This window comes from Clinocottus analis, unplaced genomic scaffold (genome assembly GCF_023055335.1).
Source record: "Clinocottus analis isolate CAN_PGR_092001 unplaced genomic scaffold, fCliAna1.0.p SCAF_10, whole genome shotgun sequence".
NCBI classification, from domain to species: domain Eukaryota; kingdom Metazoa; phylum Chordata; class Actinopteri; order Perciformes; family Cottidae; genus Clinocottus; species Clinocottus analis.
This window is the reverse complement of record NW_027175821.1, coordinates 12,896,342-12,914,205: the sequence shown is the minus strand read 5'-3', so window position 1 is coordinate 12,914,205 and position 17,864 is coordinate 12,896,342. Positions and strand designations below refer to the sequence as shown.

The window sequence follows — 17,864 nt, the reverse complement described above, 5'->3', positions numbered from 1 at the left end:
GCTTTAGTGCGTCAGCTCTGCACCGAGCAGACCTCAAGAGTCTGCTCCTGACACACTGCCAACTCCCTCCCAACTTTTCCTCTCACTTCACACTCCCTCGTGCTCCCTTTTGCGGTTTTCTATGCCTTCAGTGTAATGCTGACTGCACTAAAGTAGGCTGGATTGTTAAGTTGTCTGGCTGACTTGTTCATGTCCCCACTTTATTCAGCTTTGCTATAATATAGATGCATACACAGCAGAGAATAGATCCATTGTAAAAGAGAAAATGAAAATCTACCGCACCCTCAGCCAACAAGTTTGGCCCATGCGTAGCACACCCTGTAATACACAATAACTTTCAAACAGAACAAATATGAAAGGGTGTCATTGTGTACATACTGATACACAGAGCCTTTCTCAACCCAACTCCTCGCTGCTAAGCCCACAGTTACTGTGAATACACGAGTACTCATTACCAGTAGAGGGTAATGCAAAGAAAACCAATATATAAATGTATAAGAACCTCCTCTAAAGTGACTCACAGTTCTTGAGGTTCTCTTGATGCGAGGCCACACACGAAGCAGTGGGAGAGCAGCAGTACGCCGTCCTGATACGCAGCCACTCAGCTGATCCAGCTTAGAAGCTCAGCCATCTCATTACTGCACAGCATCTGCTTAGTGTGGTCAAATGCACACAAACACACACGCAACACTCTCAGACACAGATCCGTACATCCGGCAGAACCTGCTGACATAAACATTGGTGTAACAAAACACTATAAGACGTTGGTTTATCTTTAAAACATTCTTGCTTTATTTCAGAAAATCTTCAGGTTTTAAACATACTAGCTTCAAAGAGGTACATTCAGCTTGGAGGTTTGGAGTGTTGAGGCTGGAGACCCAGAGGGCTGGAGGTGGCGAGGTGTCCCTGCTGCATTACGCAGGGCTGCTGAGGTGCCTGAAGATGTCCACCTCCAGCCCTCAAAGACAGGGACAGCGTCCACGACCACAAAGCCTCTCGTGCTTTCTTTTTTTTTTTTTTTTTGGACGTTTTGATTTTATTACAAAAGTGGCTGGAAAAAGGTTGCATTAAAAATACAATCCATTCTTTCATAGTTTTCATATAGACAGGCAAAACATTAGAATCCAAGATATTTTTAAGCTCTGAAAATAGCATCTCTGATGTCACTTAAAGGTTTTATAATGTATTTTTAACAAAGCAGGCAGCCCCTCTCACTGTGTCCTCTCCTCTTACATCTGGTAGTCTGGAGGGGAAATGTCAGAGGAAAGAAAAACAGCCTCCTTCATAATCCTGACATCAGAAAAACATGTGTTAGTAAAAAAATGATGCTGAAAGGAGTGTAAATATTTTCATTTGTTAAGAACAAATTAACATTAACTTAATTCTTTTAATTTGTATTTGCTGGAATGACAAGCACTGTATACGATATGACAGTGGGTTAAAATACAAGCTCAGTACTGGAAAGTACTGCACTGGAGTTATTGTTTGAGCAGGGATCAGTGTAGTAGTAAACTCTATAAATCACTGACAAATGATTAGTGACAGCTACTCATCAGTTGAAACCAAGACTTGAGATAACCTGGTTCAGAGTTTGACTCTGGGATACTGGGAGTATGCGGTCAGGGCTGCCTGTCTTTGCATGTATGACAAAGACTACTAAAAAGGATTGGCACGGGCTCACATCAGGACTGGAGTAACGTGCCAAGTTAACTAGCACAAGATTGACCAATCTTCACTATAAAAAAAAGCTTTATGTAATAAAAGTATAACATTTGTGAGTAAAAGTACACAATAAATATGTCAAAATAGATAATACAGGATTGCGGAAACAACAAAAAACAAGAAAATTCAAATTCAGAGACAGTATTGAAAAGTGTTTAAAATCATGGCATGTTTGAATGGAATGTATGAAGCACACAAGAAGTTGAAGTAAGGAACAAACGGTCCACTCCGTCATCCTGTCAGTCAGTCAATTTGACCAAACACAGGAGGAGGGAGACCGAGCCTAAGCCCTGAAGTGGTATCAGCTATGTCGACTCTGCAGGTCTGGAGTTGATTTTCTTTACACTCCAACTTCAGCCTGCCCGAGACAAATTATGCAAACTAGATAATGGGTAATGAAAATAAATACTTCATTTAGGCTTTAGTGCATGTACGCAATAATGTGTACAATGTGGTATTTTGTGCATGTGTGTGTTGTTCTCGTGTATCTGAAATGTGCATGTGTGCGTGTGTGTGATCTGGCATATATTCACGTGCCTTAAACAATGAGGAAACCAGCTTCCTAAACAGTACAGGAAACTACATCAACGTGGCTCAAGTAATCCTGGTTTTCATGACACACGTTTTCAGGTCATTTCTCTATTTTTTTCATCCAGCATGCACTTATAGCAACACACACACGCACACAGACACACTAATGTGGACAGAAACTGATCGCATTACGGTCATCTTTTTGGCTTTGAGCAGATGCTCTCATACATCTCTAAGCTAAGTATACACAGTACAGAATATATATTAATATTCTCATTTCTCATCTTAAATGGACTTTTAAATTATCTCTGAGGTTGGAAGATTTAGGTCTCGCTCTGAGCAATGTCTTATTGCTAAACATCTCTATTCTATCTTTCAATCTTGCGTACACACACGCATACACACAAACTTTGGATTGAGTGGTTTATATGGCCTCCATTAGCTCCTCTTATATCTAAGTATTCAAAAGAGAACGCAGATTTATCGTTGGAAATAAATAATCATATAATCCTCTATAAACCGTTCTGAAGACCTGTGAATGAGTGCAAGTACTGAAACATATAACCAAATAAAGAATAACTCTTGAAAAGCACGAGAAATATAAATTAGAATAACCATTCAAAGTGTAACCATTGGAGCGAATGAGATCAGTATTTAAAAACTTTGCAGAACACAGTGATTGAACATTAGTGGAGTGAAGCGTTCTGTTGAGCCTTCTTTCATGCAGGTGAACCATTCTTAGAGTGGATATTATTACAACTGCTTGTTAAAACACAGCAGTTCGACAGAGCTACTGACAAGGCAGCCGTGTATGCATTCATTTGTAAGCTAGTATTTTTAAAGAAGTAAAAGAAAGGAAACTCATGCCTGTCATCTGAGTAGATATTTAAAAAAATAATGCAGGGCACTGCTCTGCAGGCATGCGTTGTGGGTTTGGAGCTGTTGGGATTGGGCAGAGAAAGAAAGAGAGACTCCTTTTCAACCCTTCCCCCCAGTCAGCACATCGCTCAGCTTGTTTTCACTCTTCTTATTCTTCTTTTTCTCCTCTTCTTTTAAGACCAGGCATGATCTGCCTTTCACTCGCGCTCTTTCAGGTGCTTATAGGATAGTGGTGTGACAGGTGCGGTCTAGAAAAACACAAGCAGACTGATTTTACTTTAATGTTTTCATTTTGAGCTTGTGTCGGCGTGAGGAAGAGGACGAGACACCTTGAAAACACCCCAAATTGTCAATCGAAAGAATTGGGATTAGCCACGTACCACAAAACACAAAACTTACACCTTTCACAAAAGACAAAAAGAAATTAGTAAAGGAAATGTACCCGATCTCATTTAGGGACATTGAACAGACAGATCAAATTTAAGTAGGGTTTGTCTCATTGTAGTTTACCTGGATGTTGGTAGGAGACCAGCCTCTGACAGCTATTGGGAAAATAGAAATTGAAGTTAAACTGTGACCAACGTTGCAAAAGACCTGATGCTATTGTCAAGCAACAAAGATCAGTGACCCTGGTCAACAGTGACAGGAAAGTGTGACATACAGACCTACCCAAAGGGTTGACCAAAAACATGAAAACACTCAAACATATACAATATCATGGACCCCAAAAGGGACAGATGTCCTCCAAACCTCGGAATACCTCATATTGCTGCCATGAAGCTACTTAAATGTAATAAAGATTTAATATCAAATCAATAAACATGGCAATTATGAAACATTCACATCAATAAATACAGACAAAATATATAATAAAACAAGAAATTGTAAAATAATCCAACACATTTAAAAACTCAAAACATCATAAAATGTTATTTCATGCTGGCTCTTTTTAAAACAGTTTTTTTTTTTTATTCCAGCAGTTTTTGATTTAGTTTTTTTAGCCAATTCTATTTTCTTGCAGTGACTTTTATTGTTTAATAATGCCACTTTTAAATTACAAATATTGCCATTCCCATCTGTCATCCATTAAATAAAAGCAACAAAAAACGACCTAGAAAGTGACATTTTAACAAACTGGAATAAATTAAATTAGTTTATGTGTTGGATCATTTGCAATTTTCTATAGAGCTCATATTGTGTCCATATTTTATATATTCCATAATGTCCCGTTTATTTATGTAATATTATTTTTTTCTGAATTTTTCATCATGTGATGTTTCCATATTCATTTTGCCACCCCGTTAATGTAATGCAGCACCATTGTCTGAGGTTAGAGCAACATCACATCATGCAGTGAGTCAAGCTCAGCATTTACAAATGCATCCATTTTACCAGGAAAGCAAGCAGACGGCCACCACCAACACAGGTTTGTACGTGCACACAGGACGAAGTGACCATGGCCAAACTTCAGCAGGATAAACAGTATATGAATGTCAGACTGGGGAAGTTATATTCACAGCCCAGCTCTGTTGTTTCACACCATCAAACAAGAAAAACCAGGCAAACTAAAACGAACACCTCACACTCAGACACTCCTTGTACAAAAATGAGATGGACTGAAATTAATAACATTGGAAACTGGGATTTTAAAAGCACATGCAGACGGTTATAAAAGCAGGGCTTCCAAAGGGAGGCTGAAAGGAGCATATTATTAAGGTTTGGAACATTAGGCCTATAGAGGCAGTCCCTTGTTACATAGGTGCGTCATCTTAACTAAAAAAAGACTTGAATCGGACATGAAAAAGGTGCATCTCTTCAGCCAGCCAATATCAGCTCATACAACACTCAAGTACACACTAGGTCTTGTTGAATGTGGCCTGTATGCCAATATGCTTTTGATTCTCTTGTTAAAATTCAGCGTTAGTGACCAGAAAAGCTGGAGAGGTTGGCTGGGAGATCTAGTCTTTGATTGGCTTAAATGGCCGGGAGTTGGGCTGGTACCTGTTCAAATGACAGTATTGGACTCATCTGAAAAGGTTCTCATGAGCAGGGGCCTGGCTGAAGACCGGGGAGACTGGTGGCCCCCCACATTCGACTGAACCGGCTTTTTCTAGAAAGGTGAGGCAAGAGACACCAATGACATCACTACGCTGACAAACACACTTCGCTTCTCTCCACCTTGTGCTCCCTCTTGCACACGAACAAACATATATACACAGAGAACAAACTATGCATACACAAAGACTTCAACAGTGGACAGGTGGACAATGAAAATCAGCCAACATGCCTTTTTCGACACCTTTTCCTTGCAATAACAATATTTTCAGAAGCCATGACTATTTAAACCACTCCATATTAATACAAGGCTAATGTCCTTTCACATTTCTCAAAAGCATGTATGTTATATCACGCAGGCATAGACAAATTACAGTGGCTCAAAGGGTTTGTGGTGAGGGCCCAGGATGAGGTTGTTGACTTGAGTCTCATGCAGGTAAGTTTGGGTGCTTTAACGTGCTGCATTCACCCGACTTGACATGCGGAGGTAGCAGGCATTGGAGCAGCACAGGCAGCTGGGAGGAAACACTGACTGATACAACTAGACAAGAATGGAAGACTGACTGCACGTTTGGACACCCACACTGCTTAGGCGCACACACACAAACCGGCCCAACGACCAACATTCTTCTCAATTTGATAAACATATATGAACAATTGCACTTAAGTCAAGATGTGGCCCTTCAAGGACAGCATTCTTGATGTAATACCTCGTTTGAACCAAATTGGGACTGTAAAAAGTCACAGAAAGCCACGACTGATTTACTTTAGAGGGTAAGGAAGGAGTCAAACAGAAGGAGAGGAAGGACACAACAGGTAGGAAACAAGCAAGACTGGCGGACACAGAAACTCTGCAGGAAGAGATTTAAGTGTCAGAGGCGACAGAAGGAAAAAGAGACCTCAGTCACTCCACGAGAAGCTGTGAGTGCTAGCGGTCTGCGACAACATGAAGATAGTAGATGTCCCCGAGGAAGGAAGTCGATGTTTCATCTTTAGGTAGGCAAGTCCAAAGAGGAAGAGAGAAAAAATAAGAGGTGAGATAGAGTTTTTAAAAAAAAAATGTTTAAGTGCAAAAGCGAGGGCACTAGTTGGGAAAACATTGTTAGAAAGGTGGAAATGATAAAGATGCCGAGTACTGTAAGAGTTACACTGTACCACATTTAGCAACAACTGTCATTTCAATCAAAAGGCAAAATTCATAGCATGGCCTGTCTTGCAGCTAATAGAAATATTATGTTAGTACATTGATTGTATCAAGTACATACTGTACAAAACTCCTGTAAGCGTCTTAAAATATGCGCAAAACATTTGGTTTGGTTTATTACTTCCAAAATAAAACTTGTCTAGACACAATTTAAAGTGAGGAATGCACGCAAACGAACAGTACATGCCACCAAGCATTTCCAGCTGGGAAAAACACAATTAGGCTCATGGGAAACTAATTGAAACTAAAAATTATGTCTGGCAAAGTTGTCTTCCTGATAGAATGGGAGGGAAATGGAACTGTCCCTCTTAAATAAAGGCATGCCAAAAACTGCTAAGAACATTAAAACCTGATTTTAAAGATTCAGTGGGGGAAAAAAAGAACATAACCCTTTGTTAATGGTTCCATTTCTTGTACCATGTAAAAATTCAATACACTTAAGATGAATAAATGAAAAAACATAAATTTTTCTCTTTCTGTAAAATGGTCAAATATTGTTGTGGTCTCATCATAAAGTCTGGGCGAGTCCATGCATTTCCTCTATCCAATGTGATTTAGTGTATAGCTAACCCCGCCTATCATACACTTGACCACTAGCCCAAGTGTTAAGCAAAGTTTATGCTTCTGCGTCAAGTCAACGCCGTACCTACGCCATCGACGTGATGCCATCGTTGAGCAATCGAAGTTCTGCGTTGAGGGACCGCGTTGCTCTGCAATTCACTGCCATGTCGCCAAAGGTGTGAGGATGTGTGGTTTCAGCGGTTATAGAGTCGGAGCTTATCAATATTAAAGAGCAAATGCTTTTATTGCAAATGTTGAAGCGCAGGCGACAGACGTGTGCGGAGTTGGTCTGTACGACCACTAAAAAAAAAAAACAACTGCCGGAAATTACATTCTGAGCGGATCAATCACAGCGCTTGCGGTCCGCGTCAACACAACGTTAGGATTTTTGGGGGGTGCGCGTCAAGCTACAGCGTAGGGGTGTGCGTCGATGGCGTAGCTACAGCATAGGTTCGCTGTCGACTTGACGCTGAAGCATAAACTAGGCTTCAAAGTTAGATAGATAGATAGATAATTACTTTATTGATCCCCGAAGGAAAATTCAAGGTCCAAGTAGCTTGACAGATCACACAACGTAATATATACATACACACACTATTACAAAAGATTTACAAAAGATTGTCCAAGAGAAAAAATACTAAAAAAACAAGAAAAAATTGGATGGAGATATATATTTATCTATTAGATATATATTTATATTTATTTATATTTAGGAGGGAGGGGGCGTGTTGTGCAGGCTAACATAGCCAGTAGCCAGTAGGGGGGAGTGTTGCTAGCAGAGTGCCATCATGTGTGTTTATGTAAAAGTTGTGGTCAAATTCAATAATTTCTCCCTCATCCATAGCCTCCTGATTCAACAACACACATAAGGGCGTTGTTGGCAATCCAGGAATATGTGATGGATTTTATTTATATCCCTCTTGTAGCTATACCCCAACCATGTTAAAGATGGGCTCAATTAATGATGACCAAAACCATGGAAAAATAATGGTTAAATTGGGAGAAAGTGAAATAAATAAAAAAATCAGAGAGAGAGAGAGAAAGAGAGAGAGAGAGAGAGAGAGAGAGGGAGAGAGAGGGAAAGGGAGAGGAAGAGAGGAGGAGAGGAAGAGAGGAAGAGAGGAAGAGAGGAAGAGAGGGGGAGAGGGAGAGAGGGAGAGAGAGAGAGAGAGGTAGAGTGCCAGGGTGTGTGTGTGTCTCAGCTCTACCTGTCGAGCGTGGGGCCCCCGGGGCTTGTGGAACACCACAAGCAAGATCTCCGGCAGTAGGCTGAGCAGGATGAGCAGGATGATGACCAGCCAGGCTGACACTGAGCTCAGCATGTTGGCAAAGACAAAGTACAAACGTTGCTGCTTCAGGAAAGGCCTGCAGGAGAGAGAACACTTTGGTTTACACTGACGAAAAGCGCAACAGGGATCGAATAGACATTTTAAACAGGTTGGCTCCAACGGCTATGTAGGTTGTCCTTTGCTGAGTTGTTTCCTTACCATATTATTCCTCCCCAGAAAAAGCTGAAAAACACGTAGAAAAGCAGGGAGCCCCAGATTACAAAGTGGTTGATCCATGTCCAGTGCCGTGTGTCCAGAGCGAGCTAGAACAGCAGAGAAAAGTCACTAAATGTGCATGTTAAATATCCAACATAAGTTGCCAAAGTCAGACAATAAATCCACTCTCCTGCGAAACTGCTGTTCTAAATAATACACCCTTTTATAAAATAAATGAACAACGGGTGAGTGCTTTACCTTCAGTGTAACAGTGAAGACAAGGATGGTGAAGACAATTGTTCCATATGACCAGTTGCCAAAAACCTAGATGTAAATAAGGTAAATTATCAAGTGTACTTAGGAGATAATGCTTAATCAATTAATTTAATTATGAAGGTGAATTGAATCAAACCTGTCCGTTGTCCTGTAGTGCTGGGTTACCAAACAAAAATCGAACACCGAAGAAGAAGAGCAAGCCGTGGAAGACTCCGAGCAAAGTCCAATAGAGGAACGGTCTCCACCGTAACATGCCATTCTTAGCAATCTCTCTAAAGAAAGTCATGAAAAAGAAAGATGAACAACTGTAACCTCCTAATAGTATAATATAGAATTCAGTCTCTTTGCATATAATCAAAATTCATTAAAAAGAGAAGAAAAGAAATATTTGATTAAGGAATGTGAACGGCTCTCTCTTAACCAAAACTGCAAATAAGCAAAGGTTCCCAGGTTTACCTGTAGAGGGCAGCGTTGTCCAGCAGAACTTCCATAGAGATGTGCTGCTCCAGGAGACTATAAGCCAGGATGGGCATAGAGGTGAAGCAGATGTTGTACATCGTCAGATAGGCTGCGTCATAGAGGGGCTGGGGAGGATTGGAGCAGGACGGGAGGATGGGGGGGGGGGGCGCAACTGGGGGTTAATATCATGGAGAGGACCAAACGCAATACAATCATACTTAACCAGACAGTGTGTCATATAAGCAAGCCTATGTACATATATTAATGTACTTAGGGAGGATCAATGTTAGAAGTTATGTGGCAGGAGCGGCAATAAACCCTAACAAATAGAAATACAAAACATTTATCAGTAATCTTAAAATAAATAAATAAATAAATTTAAAATGTAAGAAAACTATATTCATCAATGTGCTCCAAATCGCCATTAGGTCATGGAATAGTAACATAATTTCTATAATGTATTATTATGACATTGTGTTTGAAACAGTGTGACAACACTCACACGTACATGCCACCATGATTAAATAATATCCAAATATGTACTACGGTGGCAGAACATGACACGTCTGGATTACATTATAACAGTGCTACTGTACGTAGTCAGTAAACATATCAATCAGAGCTCAGGCATCCCACGGGACAGAGAGGAAGGAGCAATCTGAGGAAAGAGTCTGGCATTCACGAGGACAAGGAGGTGTGGCTTCAAGGGATACCGCCTCCATTCTTGTTCAGAAGATCTTTGAACCTCAAAAGGCCTCAGGACATACTCACTTGCTGGGAATAGCCACAGAAGAACTGGTACAAAAACTGAGGTAAGATGAAGCAGAGGTTCTGCAGGCAAACAGAAAGAGATAAGTCTCACACTGAAGGAGGAACATTACATGCATTCATAAGTTACCATGTGCTTATAATGTAGGTACAATAATTCAATACATTAACAGTACATTAGTTGAATCTAGAAACTGTTGAAGTATTTAAAGAGGTTTGGTTGCGTCAAATCTGTCACCACATGATCCTCAAATCAAATTAGTGTCAGGGTTTGTTTGGTAAATACAGAATTTTTAAGATTTATTTTTATTTCAACTTCATTTAACCAGGAGAGTTGCATGCAGAATAAAAATCTCTTTTTGGAGGGACACCTGGCCAAGATTCTCCAAGGATTTGCTGAAACACAAAATATGTTCTGAGACTTAAGAATAATAGATGTGAAGTCAATGTTCCTTCTACCTTGTAAAAGAAATATTGCACCAGGTGTGCAATGCGAACATAGTAGAGATGCCCATGAGCCAACAAAAGTTTCTTGAGGTGCTTGAGTTTGGGGATGGCATAGTCACTGTTCCTCACTGCCTGCCGGCCCTCTTTACCCTTGATACCTGGAATAGCAGCAACAAACATTACACACTACCAGGCTCGGACTGTCATCACCACCATCCTGAAATACAACTAAAACTGAACCGTAGTAAATGCTGATCCTTCCAATTATAAAATAACAGTTTTTTTTATGATAACATTATTCTCATATTAAATAAAACTCCCTGGAAAGTACGACATTATAAATGAGCTCATATGTTTTAAAAACATATTGATTGATTTATTTTGTTTTGTGCAAGTAAGATGCCTTACCAATGCCAACATGAGCTTCCAAAATCATGCTGACGTCATTGGCCCCATCTCCAATGGATAGAGTGATTGGGCTGCCTTTTGAGTTCTTCACCATCTTAACAATCTAAAGATGGACACAGACAGAGGGACAACTATTTCAAAGACCTAAAACCACATGTTAACTGTGAAAACAATTATTTAAAGTCTTTAATACATATTTTCCACGTTTTCACCCGATTGTTCTGACCTGTGCCTTTTGTAGAGGAGCCATGCGGCAGCAGAGCACAGATGTGCAGTTTTGACAAATCTGCAGGAAAAGGTTCTTGTAGCGACTTGAGTTGGATTCAGAGGAAGAGTTGAGCACCATCGATAGAGTGGCTCCGTCTATGATAAAACCATAGTCCTGGTTTGCTGAAGACCAGGTCCTATAAAAGAGAAAAAGGAAATATATTCAAGTTTGATCCTATGATAATATTCAGATTGGTTAAATGATCACCCTAATACAACAACAAAGCATCATCAAATTAACTCTATACAGATCATGAAAGTCCATGTACCAACCTTGTGACGCCTGACTTAACCGGTGGTACATCCTGCACAGCTTTCTTGTGGTATTCAAGCAAGAGCTCATGCAGTCGTTCCTCCCGCCTCCTCCCTCCATCCTCCAGAGTACGCACAGTAAGCTCCAACAGCTCTGTATTTCTCTGGAACAATCTACAAGCATAACAGGTGGACTTGGCCGTCTCCATCTTGTCCCCCGTTAGGACCCACACCTTTATACCTGCACCCTGCAGAGCTTCCATGGTCTCTGCTGCCTCCTCTTGAAGCCTGAGGGAAAATAACAAAAGTAATGAGACAAGTGGAAGATTGTTACACTAACTTAAAGAGGTGACACCAGACAAATGAGCTTCCAACCAAGTATGGTTTTGTGGATTAATTTCTTAGGCGTTCTAGTGCAATGCATTATAGCAAAGGTACACAGTTTTTTGACAAAAAAAAACAAAAAAAAACTGCTGCTGCATTTACAAATCATTTATAATTGGTTAGTGGTTGGGTAGCAATGTAAATAATGATTACACTCTGATGTAAATTAATGTAATATTTAGTATTTCAGGTGAAATGCTTTAATTCAGGCAGATTGTGTTGGTTAATGCATTTTGGAAGAGAGTATCCAATTTTAACCACAAGATGGCGATGTGAGCTTGCATTAGAAAACTTTAAAATGAAGGGCACTTTTGCCAGGTAAAATTAGATAAGCCAATTCATACCAGTTACAACACTACCAGGAAGCTGGTGACATGGGACAAAAGGCATGAGGATGATACATGGTGCTGACAGGCCACTGATGAAAAGTGTTGAGGTTGCATGGAAAGGATATAAACATTATAAAAAAGAGGAATCTGTAAATTTAGCAAAACACCAAAAATGCTATTATAAAACAGTGAGTCAGAACAGGAAGTTTATTGCTGGCATCTGCCAGCGTCCGCCCTCTCCTGTCAATTGTTCGTGTATTCTGAGATTAACGGCCCCCTAAAATTCTTGGCACTGATCTTTAATGAGAGAGGAGAAGGAAGGACAACAGTTGCATGCAAGATATTGAAAGACATTCGTCAACTTTGAACGTCAGCAGGTTCATCTGTGAGATGTCTGGCTATGTAGTATGAGCAACTCACCGATCTTCGACAGCAGTCGCTCCTATTAGACTCATGCCAGTCTCCACTTGGTTGTAAACCGCCATGAGCTTCTCTTCTCTGTCCTGCAGAGCCAGTCTTGCTTCCCTCAGTCCTGCATCTGCCTGGGCATAGTCCTCTGCATTGAGATATTTGTAGGCCACACATAGTGTCCGGTAGCCCTCCTGAACAGTGAAACACATAGCACCAGTGTTACAACAAGAAGAAAATCATCAACATAATTTTACTATTCCAATAAATGTGCTTTTGTCACTCACTGTCGCATTACGCTCCACATGCATGCGTATCCTTTCAACCTCCTCCTGTCTCACGCGAGGAAAGATGGAAGAGTCTGCTCCCTTACAGAAGAGCAATGTATCACCTGGACATAAAAAAAACACACAAACACACAGCATGGTGACGGCTGAGGTCCAACATGAAATCATAGTCGATGCAATCAACTTGACAGTAATCTTAAGCTCACCTGATTTGGATCTGACTATTACACTCATTCGCCTTCTCACTGGGTCAAAGTTCAACACATGAAGCAGTTCATACCTTAGGAACACAATGCAAATGAAAGCTGTAGTACAAAATACAAAAAAACACCAATAAAAAAAAGAAGATATTTGTGAAATGACTGACTTACTTTTCAACATTATTGGTCCTTGTGAGAATTTTCATGGTCTTACTTTCCATTCCCAGAAATGTGAAGCCATACCTGCAGGTGGAGACAAATCATGTCAATGAGCCTCTTTTGTACCCATAACCTCTGTGAACTAAATGTATACCATGGATGGTTTTCAAAATCCATTCTGTGCTATTCGTATTCGCACCACATGCTTGCCCTTTGAACTCTTGTTACAATGTCAGTTCATCTCATTGAGTCATAAGAGCCCATCTCTTACCTCATGGCACCCTTCACCAGAGCCACCTCGTCAGGTGAAGAGGCAATAAAGCCTCTCTGCTCCTGCGGTGGAGGCAACACCTCTCCATCCAGCCCGAAGCCGTCCACCTGGTCCATCAGTCCGTCCCGTTGGCCTTGACCCTGCTCTGAAGACTCCTTCACCTGGACTGTGTGACACAGACACAGGGCACGCAGAAACAGCTCCTCCTTCTCCTGATAACACAACATAAACATGTACAGTAAAAAAAGACGCCGTAAAGTGTGTAAAAAATTCTGTATACTAAAAGAATTTTTAAGTGATTCATTTTAGTTGACCTTATTTATAATTTACATACCTTAATATTGTAAGGGCAAGTACTTTAAAGCTAATTTATTGTAAATATTGCTTCTGCAGAAACAGTATTACTTTTTCCAAAGCTGTTCTACAAGTGGATCTTTTTTTTATTTTTTATTGCAGTTGTTGACTGGTTTTGACATTCAAATTCCTCAAACATTTACATTTGTCTTTAATGTGGGAAGCATTCATACACATTTAATGTGAGGTATTTTGTGACCAGTTCACAATTACACAACATGAGAATTATCATCATAAAACATCCAGTGATCAGTTCTTTATGAAATTAGTTATGTATTACAACACACATGTTAATTAGCAGTCAATTTAGACAAATGGTTGAATTTTGTGAAGTCATCTTGTGGAAGTATCAGCGACTGTACCAGCAGAGAGAGTGAGAGTGTGTGAGTCGAAAGTGGATCTTTGTCTTTGTTCAATAACAGAAATGGCTTGCTGTCAAAAATGATATGGAATTAAAAAGATCAGTCTTAGAAACAGTTCTTACTGTAAATAAGGCCATTACGGACACTTCTTTGCATCTTTCCTTCTGTTTTGACTACAATTCTACTGTTATTGTACACATTTATACTTCACCTTTTGGATGTCATGTGGGGGAATTTCAGGTGTCTACCACAGCCTCACTTGTACTTTACATTTCTTTCATGTGATTTGCATGTATGTGTGTAAAACATCATTTATTAATTTACAGCCACAAATGGAGCCATATACAGTAGCTGGAGTTTAGATAAATGTAGTTCTTATCAATATGTTTGTTAAAGTGCAACAGTTTGAAAAGTGTTATCAGGTGCTCATGTCAAGAGCAAACAGCCACTTTGCTCCACCTCCATGGGGAGTGCTTATGTTGACATGTCAAGGAGACTGCATGTGGCTGACCTATGAAGGGTCTTTCTGAGCAGCGAGCTATGTAATGGCCATATGTTGCCGCATGTGTGACTTATACAACAGATGGAGGGACACCACAACACCCACCCTGCCAGCTTTCTCATGCACTTTGTTCACCGGTCCATCTGTGACACAGAATCCGTCCAACTCTGAGCCTGCGTCCCCGTACTTGTACTGGAAGCCATCGATGCAGCACTCTTTGAACTCCATGTTGTTCTGAGTGAGGGTGCCCGTCTTGTCTGTGAAGACATACTCCACCTGCGGGCAATGTGATAAAAATACATGACAGACTCTTTTTGCAAACCAATAAACATTCAATTTCCAGGCTTCAACAATAACATTAGGCTATTACACACAGAAAGAATTATACTGCATTAAACAGTTTAACGAAGCATTGCCTTTAATTGAAGTAATCATCTGGCAAACCAAGTGTGACTGATCTATGGCAGCACTGTTTGAATTAGAGGTGCCATAAAAACAAGGAGTCAGGACAGCACGGCCAATCTGGTATTATTATAAGCAGTTCATATTTTACAGTCGCACTGTAACAATACGTCTGGAGATCACATTATAAGGAACTAGACCTGATCTTGGTCTTCAAGTACAAAATTGAAAAAAAAAATACATATTTTTCTAACACTGGTTGTGAACAAGAAGCAGGTTAACGTAAAAGCTTTTTTTAAAATTTTGTAGCAATAAATGTATGAAATTTAAGTTGTTTACATGCTAAATATTGTCCTTGAAATTTGCAAAAATACGTGTGACATGCAGCTGCCGTGTTCCATCACAACACTTAAGTGTTTAGCGCACATGAATTAATTCCTCAATGATATACATGTATGCCATTTGAATGTTGTTTCAGTTAATTCTGACCATCTGCCTGCCTCACCTGACCCAGCTCCTCATTGAGGTCTGAAGTGTTGACCAGTGCTCCCTCCTTGATTTCAGGATCAAAGAAATCTTTGTCCCATGTGATGAAAAAGGACCCCAAAAACTTTTGCATCTCAACCGTCACATACATGGATACCGGAATGATGAAGTTGAAGAGCACCATGAAGGACAGGAAGTCAGTGAACATCTTTAGGTACTGTTGGAAAAACAATGAGAACACAAACACGTATAAAGGTATGTTGAAAATCATAATATTGATAGTTCACAGAGGGCGAGGGAGGAAGGTAGTCAGTCAATAAATAAACCATGTCACAATGTAGGTCTGCAGTGGCCATTTCACAGAGTTTTATTAGTGTGGTTCAGAAGAGTTCAGGGCTTGTAAAACACTATAATAAAATGAAACTGTGACCTCTCAAGTCACAACTATAAGCTCTCACAGGGTAAGTAGTTACCACATTAACACAGCTCTTCGAGGTACAGTAACATTTGCAATACACATAATACACAGTACTGATGCAATGCTACCAAGACCTATTAGCTATTCTTTTCCCAGTAGTAGTTTGTGCATGTCTTGGCTTGAACGGTTAGTGGTGCCTGTCAGACACTTAACTCAGTTCACTGCTTTGACAACATGACAGGCAGGTTTGCAAAAATAAGCACTCACCAGATTGGTGTCCTTCTCTCTCTGAGTTTTCTCATTGTACCAAGGCTCATCCTGTCCGGGCTTGCTCTGCCACACATACTTAAGTACCGTACACACTAGGGCCTTGCTCACCAATATGCAAAGGTAAACCAGAAGAAAGGCATTGATAGACCTGAAAAAAATAGGGATCAAGTTAATGAGTACCAAATGTATGTCAAATATTTTTAACTTGTTGACGTAATTTCCTCTAAACCTACTTCTCCACAGCAGAGCGTTTCTGAGACTTGCCCTGGTAGTTGAGAGCCATCTTGGTCTCCATGCCAGTGTAAACTGCAACACCTTGATAAAGAAAAGAGAGGAAGAAGACGGATTAACTTTCGAGTTATCTTTACTGAAATATTGCAATAAAGTCAATATAATTTGACTCACCGCAGATTCTCTGAGTGTTCTTTAAAGTTGCCCCTTTCAGCAGAAGGTTTTCTGGGCCCAAAGACCTGCACAATCACATCAGTAGATCAAACAGTTACAGAAGCTGTTCAATCCACACACTGCTTTTGTCTCTAAATGGAAACCTGACAAGACGTTGGCCTCCACGCCAAAAAAAAACGCAATGACAATACACAACACAACTGCAGTCTGGGCATACACCAGTTCCAGTGTTCTTGAGAAGGACATTGACTTTTGTTTATATGGCCATTACAAAACAGTCAATGAGAAATGCCTGTCGTGTTTTTTGTAGTTTAGAGTGTTTTGGAAGCATTGACTGAAGCTATGCCAGCCTGTTTTAATTTCAATGCTTGTCTGAAATGAAGAATACATGGAATAATGATTTGTTGGCGATAACAAATGAGTGCATAAGCAACTGTGTCTTGATTTTGCTCTCACTTAAAGTGGGTTGAGTTTTTTGTGCATGAGTTCTCTCACCTCACCGCCGGCTCCTGGTCGTTTTTATAGCTGTGCATACGGCCGACAAATCTGGAACAAAATGACATACATGTTATTTATATTATTACATGTGTTAATACCAGAGTGGACTTCCGAATCTATGCAGAGTTCATTTACTTTAGAAAACTTTAAGTACTCAGGTGCAGAGGTTTAGGAGCCAGCTAATTAGTGGTGGTTAGCCAGCAGCATGCTGTCAGTTTTATTGACTATGAATACCAAGCATTTGGCACCATGGCTTACTCATCCCTAGCACGTCTCAAACACCATTCTGATGTCTGGCTAAATGAAAATGTCCCTTCCCCTTGCCCAGAGGGGGAGCCAAAGGCTGTCTGTTGACTCAGCTGAGAGTCTTACAAGAGAATGAGAGTCGCCTCTATCCTGGGAACACCAAGATTACTGGAGAAGCCAGGCCCACCATCGCCATTCCCAATATGAAATGCACAGTAAGGCTTGCCAAGACCTCTCCACTTAAAACTCTATGTGTTAATATTAGAGTGCGTCGGACATTTTCAACTGACATTGAGTGAATCCATTGCCCGACAAACACAAGCAACACATGCTTGTGGTGTAAATCTGTTGGGGCCACATGATGAGTTCCTACTTGTAAAGGTCAGGCTGTGGTTGTTCACACTCTATGGTGGCGTTGAGAGTTTCCAGCTCCTTCTCAGTGTCTGGCACTGTGTAATGTGTCTGGAGAAGTGGAAGAGGCGCACAGAGAGAGACAGAGAGAGAGAGAGACAGAGACACAGAGACAGAGAGAGAGAAGTGAGCCTTAACTGGATCAGGTCATGTTATAAT

The 17,864-nt window shown here is 40.5% G+C and overlaps 1 protein-coding gene across 8 annotated transcripts in view; it reads right to left on the bottom strand.

Annotated features, from left to right (window-relative positions):
• Positions 1-74: 74 nt before the first annotated feature.
• Positions 75-17,864, bottom strand: part of atp11c (ATPase phospholipid transporting 11C) — a 41,863-nt gene continuing 24,073 nt past the window's right edge. The window contains exons 7-31 of one of the 8 annotated variants that reach the window (XM_068590061.1): positions 17,668-17,756; positions 17,046-17,096; positions 16,551-16,615; positions 16,379-16,460; positions 16,143-16,293; positions 15,477-15,674; positions 14,675-14,845; positions 13,352-13,563; positions 13,093-13,164; positions 12,928-13,001; positions 12,722-12,825; positions 12,447-12,628; positions 11,335-11,601; positions 11,021-11,198; positions 10,795-10,897; positions 10,399-10,544; positions 9,943-10,002; positions 9,169-9,296; positions 8,849-8,984; positions 8,695-8,760; positions 8,440-8,543; positions 8,161-8,317; positions 5,134-5,242; positions 3,643-3,674; positions 1,336-3,380 (exon numbers count right to left, since the gene is read on the bottom strand). In XM_068590061.1, coding sequence (XP_068446162.1) covers positions 5,138-5,242; positions 8,161-8,317; positions 8,440-8,543; positions 8,695-8,760; positions 8,849-8,984; positions 9,169-9,296; positions 9,943-10,002; positions 10,399-10,544; positions 10,795-10,897; positions 11,021-11,198; positions 11,335-11,601; positions 12,447-12,628; positions 12,722-12,825; positions 12,928-13,001; positions 13,093-13,164; positions 13,352-13,563; positions 14,675-14,845; positions 15,477-15,674; positions 16,143-16,293; positions 16,379-16,460; positions 16,551-16,615; positions 17,046-17,096; positions 17,668-17,756 — 2,901 coding nt within the window. In that variant the 3' untranslated portion in view covers positions 1,336-3,380; positions 3,643-3,674; positions 5,134-5,137. Of the gene's footprint in view, positions 650-1,335; positions 6,178-8,160; positions 8,318-8,439; positions 8,544-8,694; positions 8,761-8,848; positions 8,985-9,168; positions 9,297-9,942; positions 10,003-10,398; positions 10,545-10,794; positions 10,898-11,020; positions 11,199-11,334; positions 11,602-12,446; positions 12,629-12,721; positions 12,826-12,927; positions 13,002-13,092; positions 13,165-13,351; positions 13,564-14,674; positions 14,846-15,476; positions 15,675-16,142; positions 16,294-16,378; positions 16,461-16,550; positions 16,616-17,045; positions 17,097-17,667; positions 17,757-17,864 lie in introns of those variants that run through there. The other 7 variants (XM_068590079.1, XM_068590099.1, XM_068590089.1 and 4 more) reach the window with 7 other exon arrangements.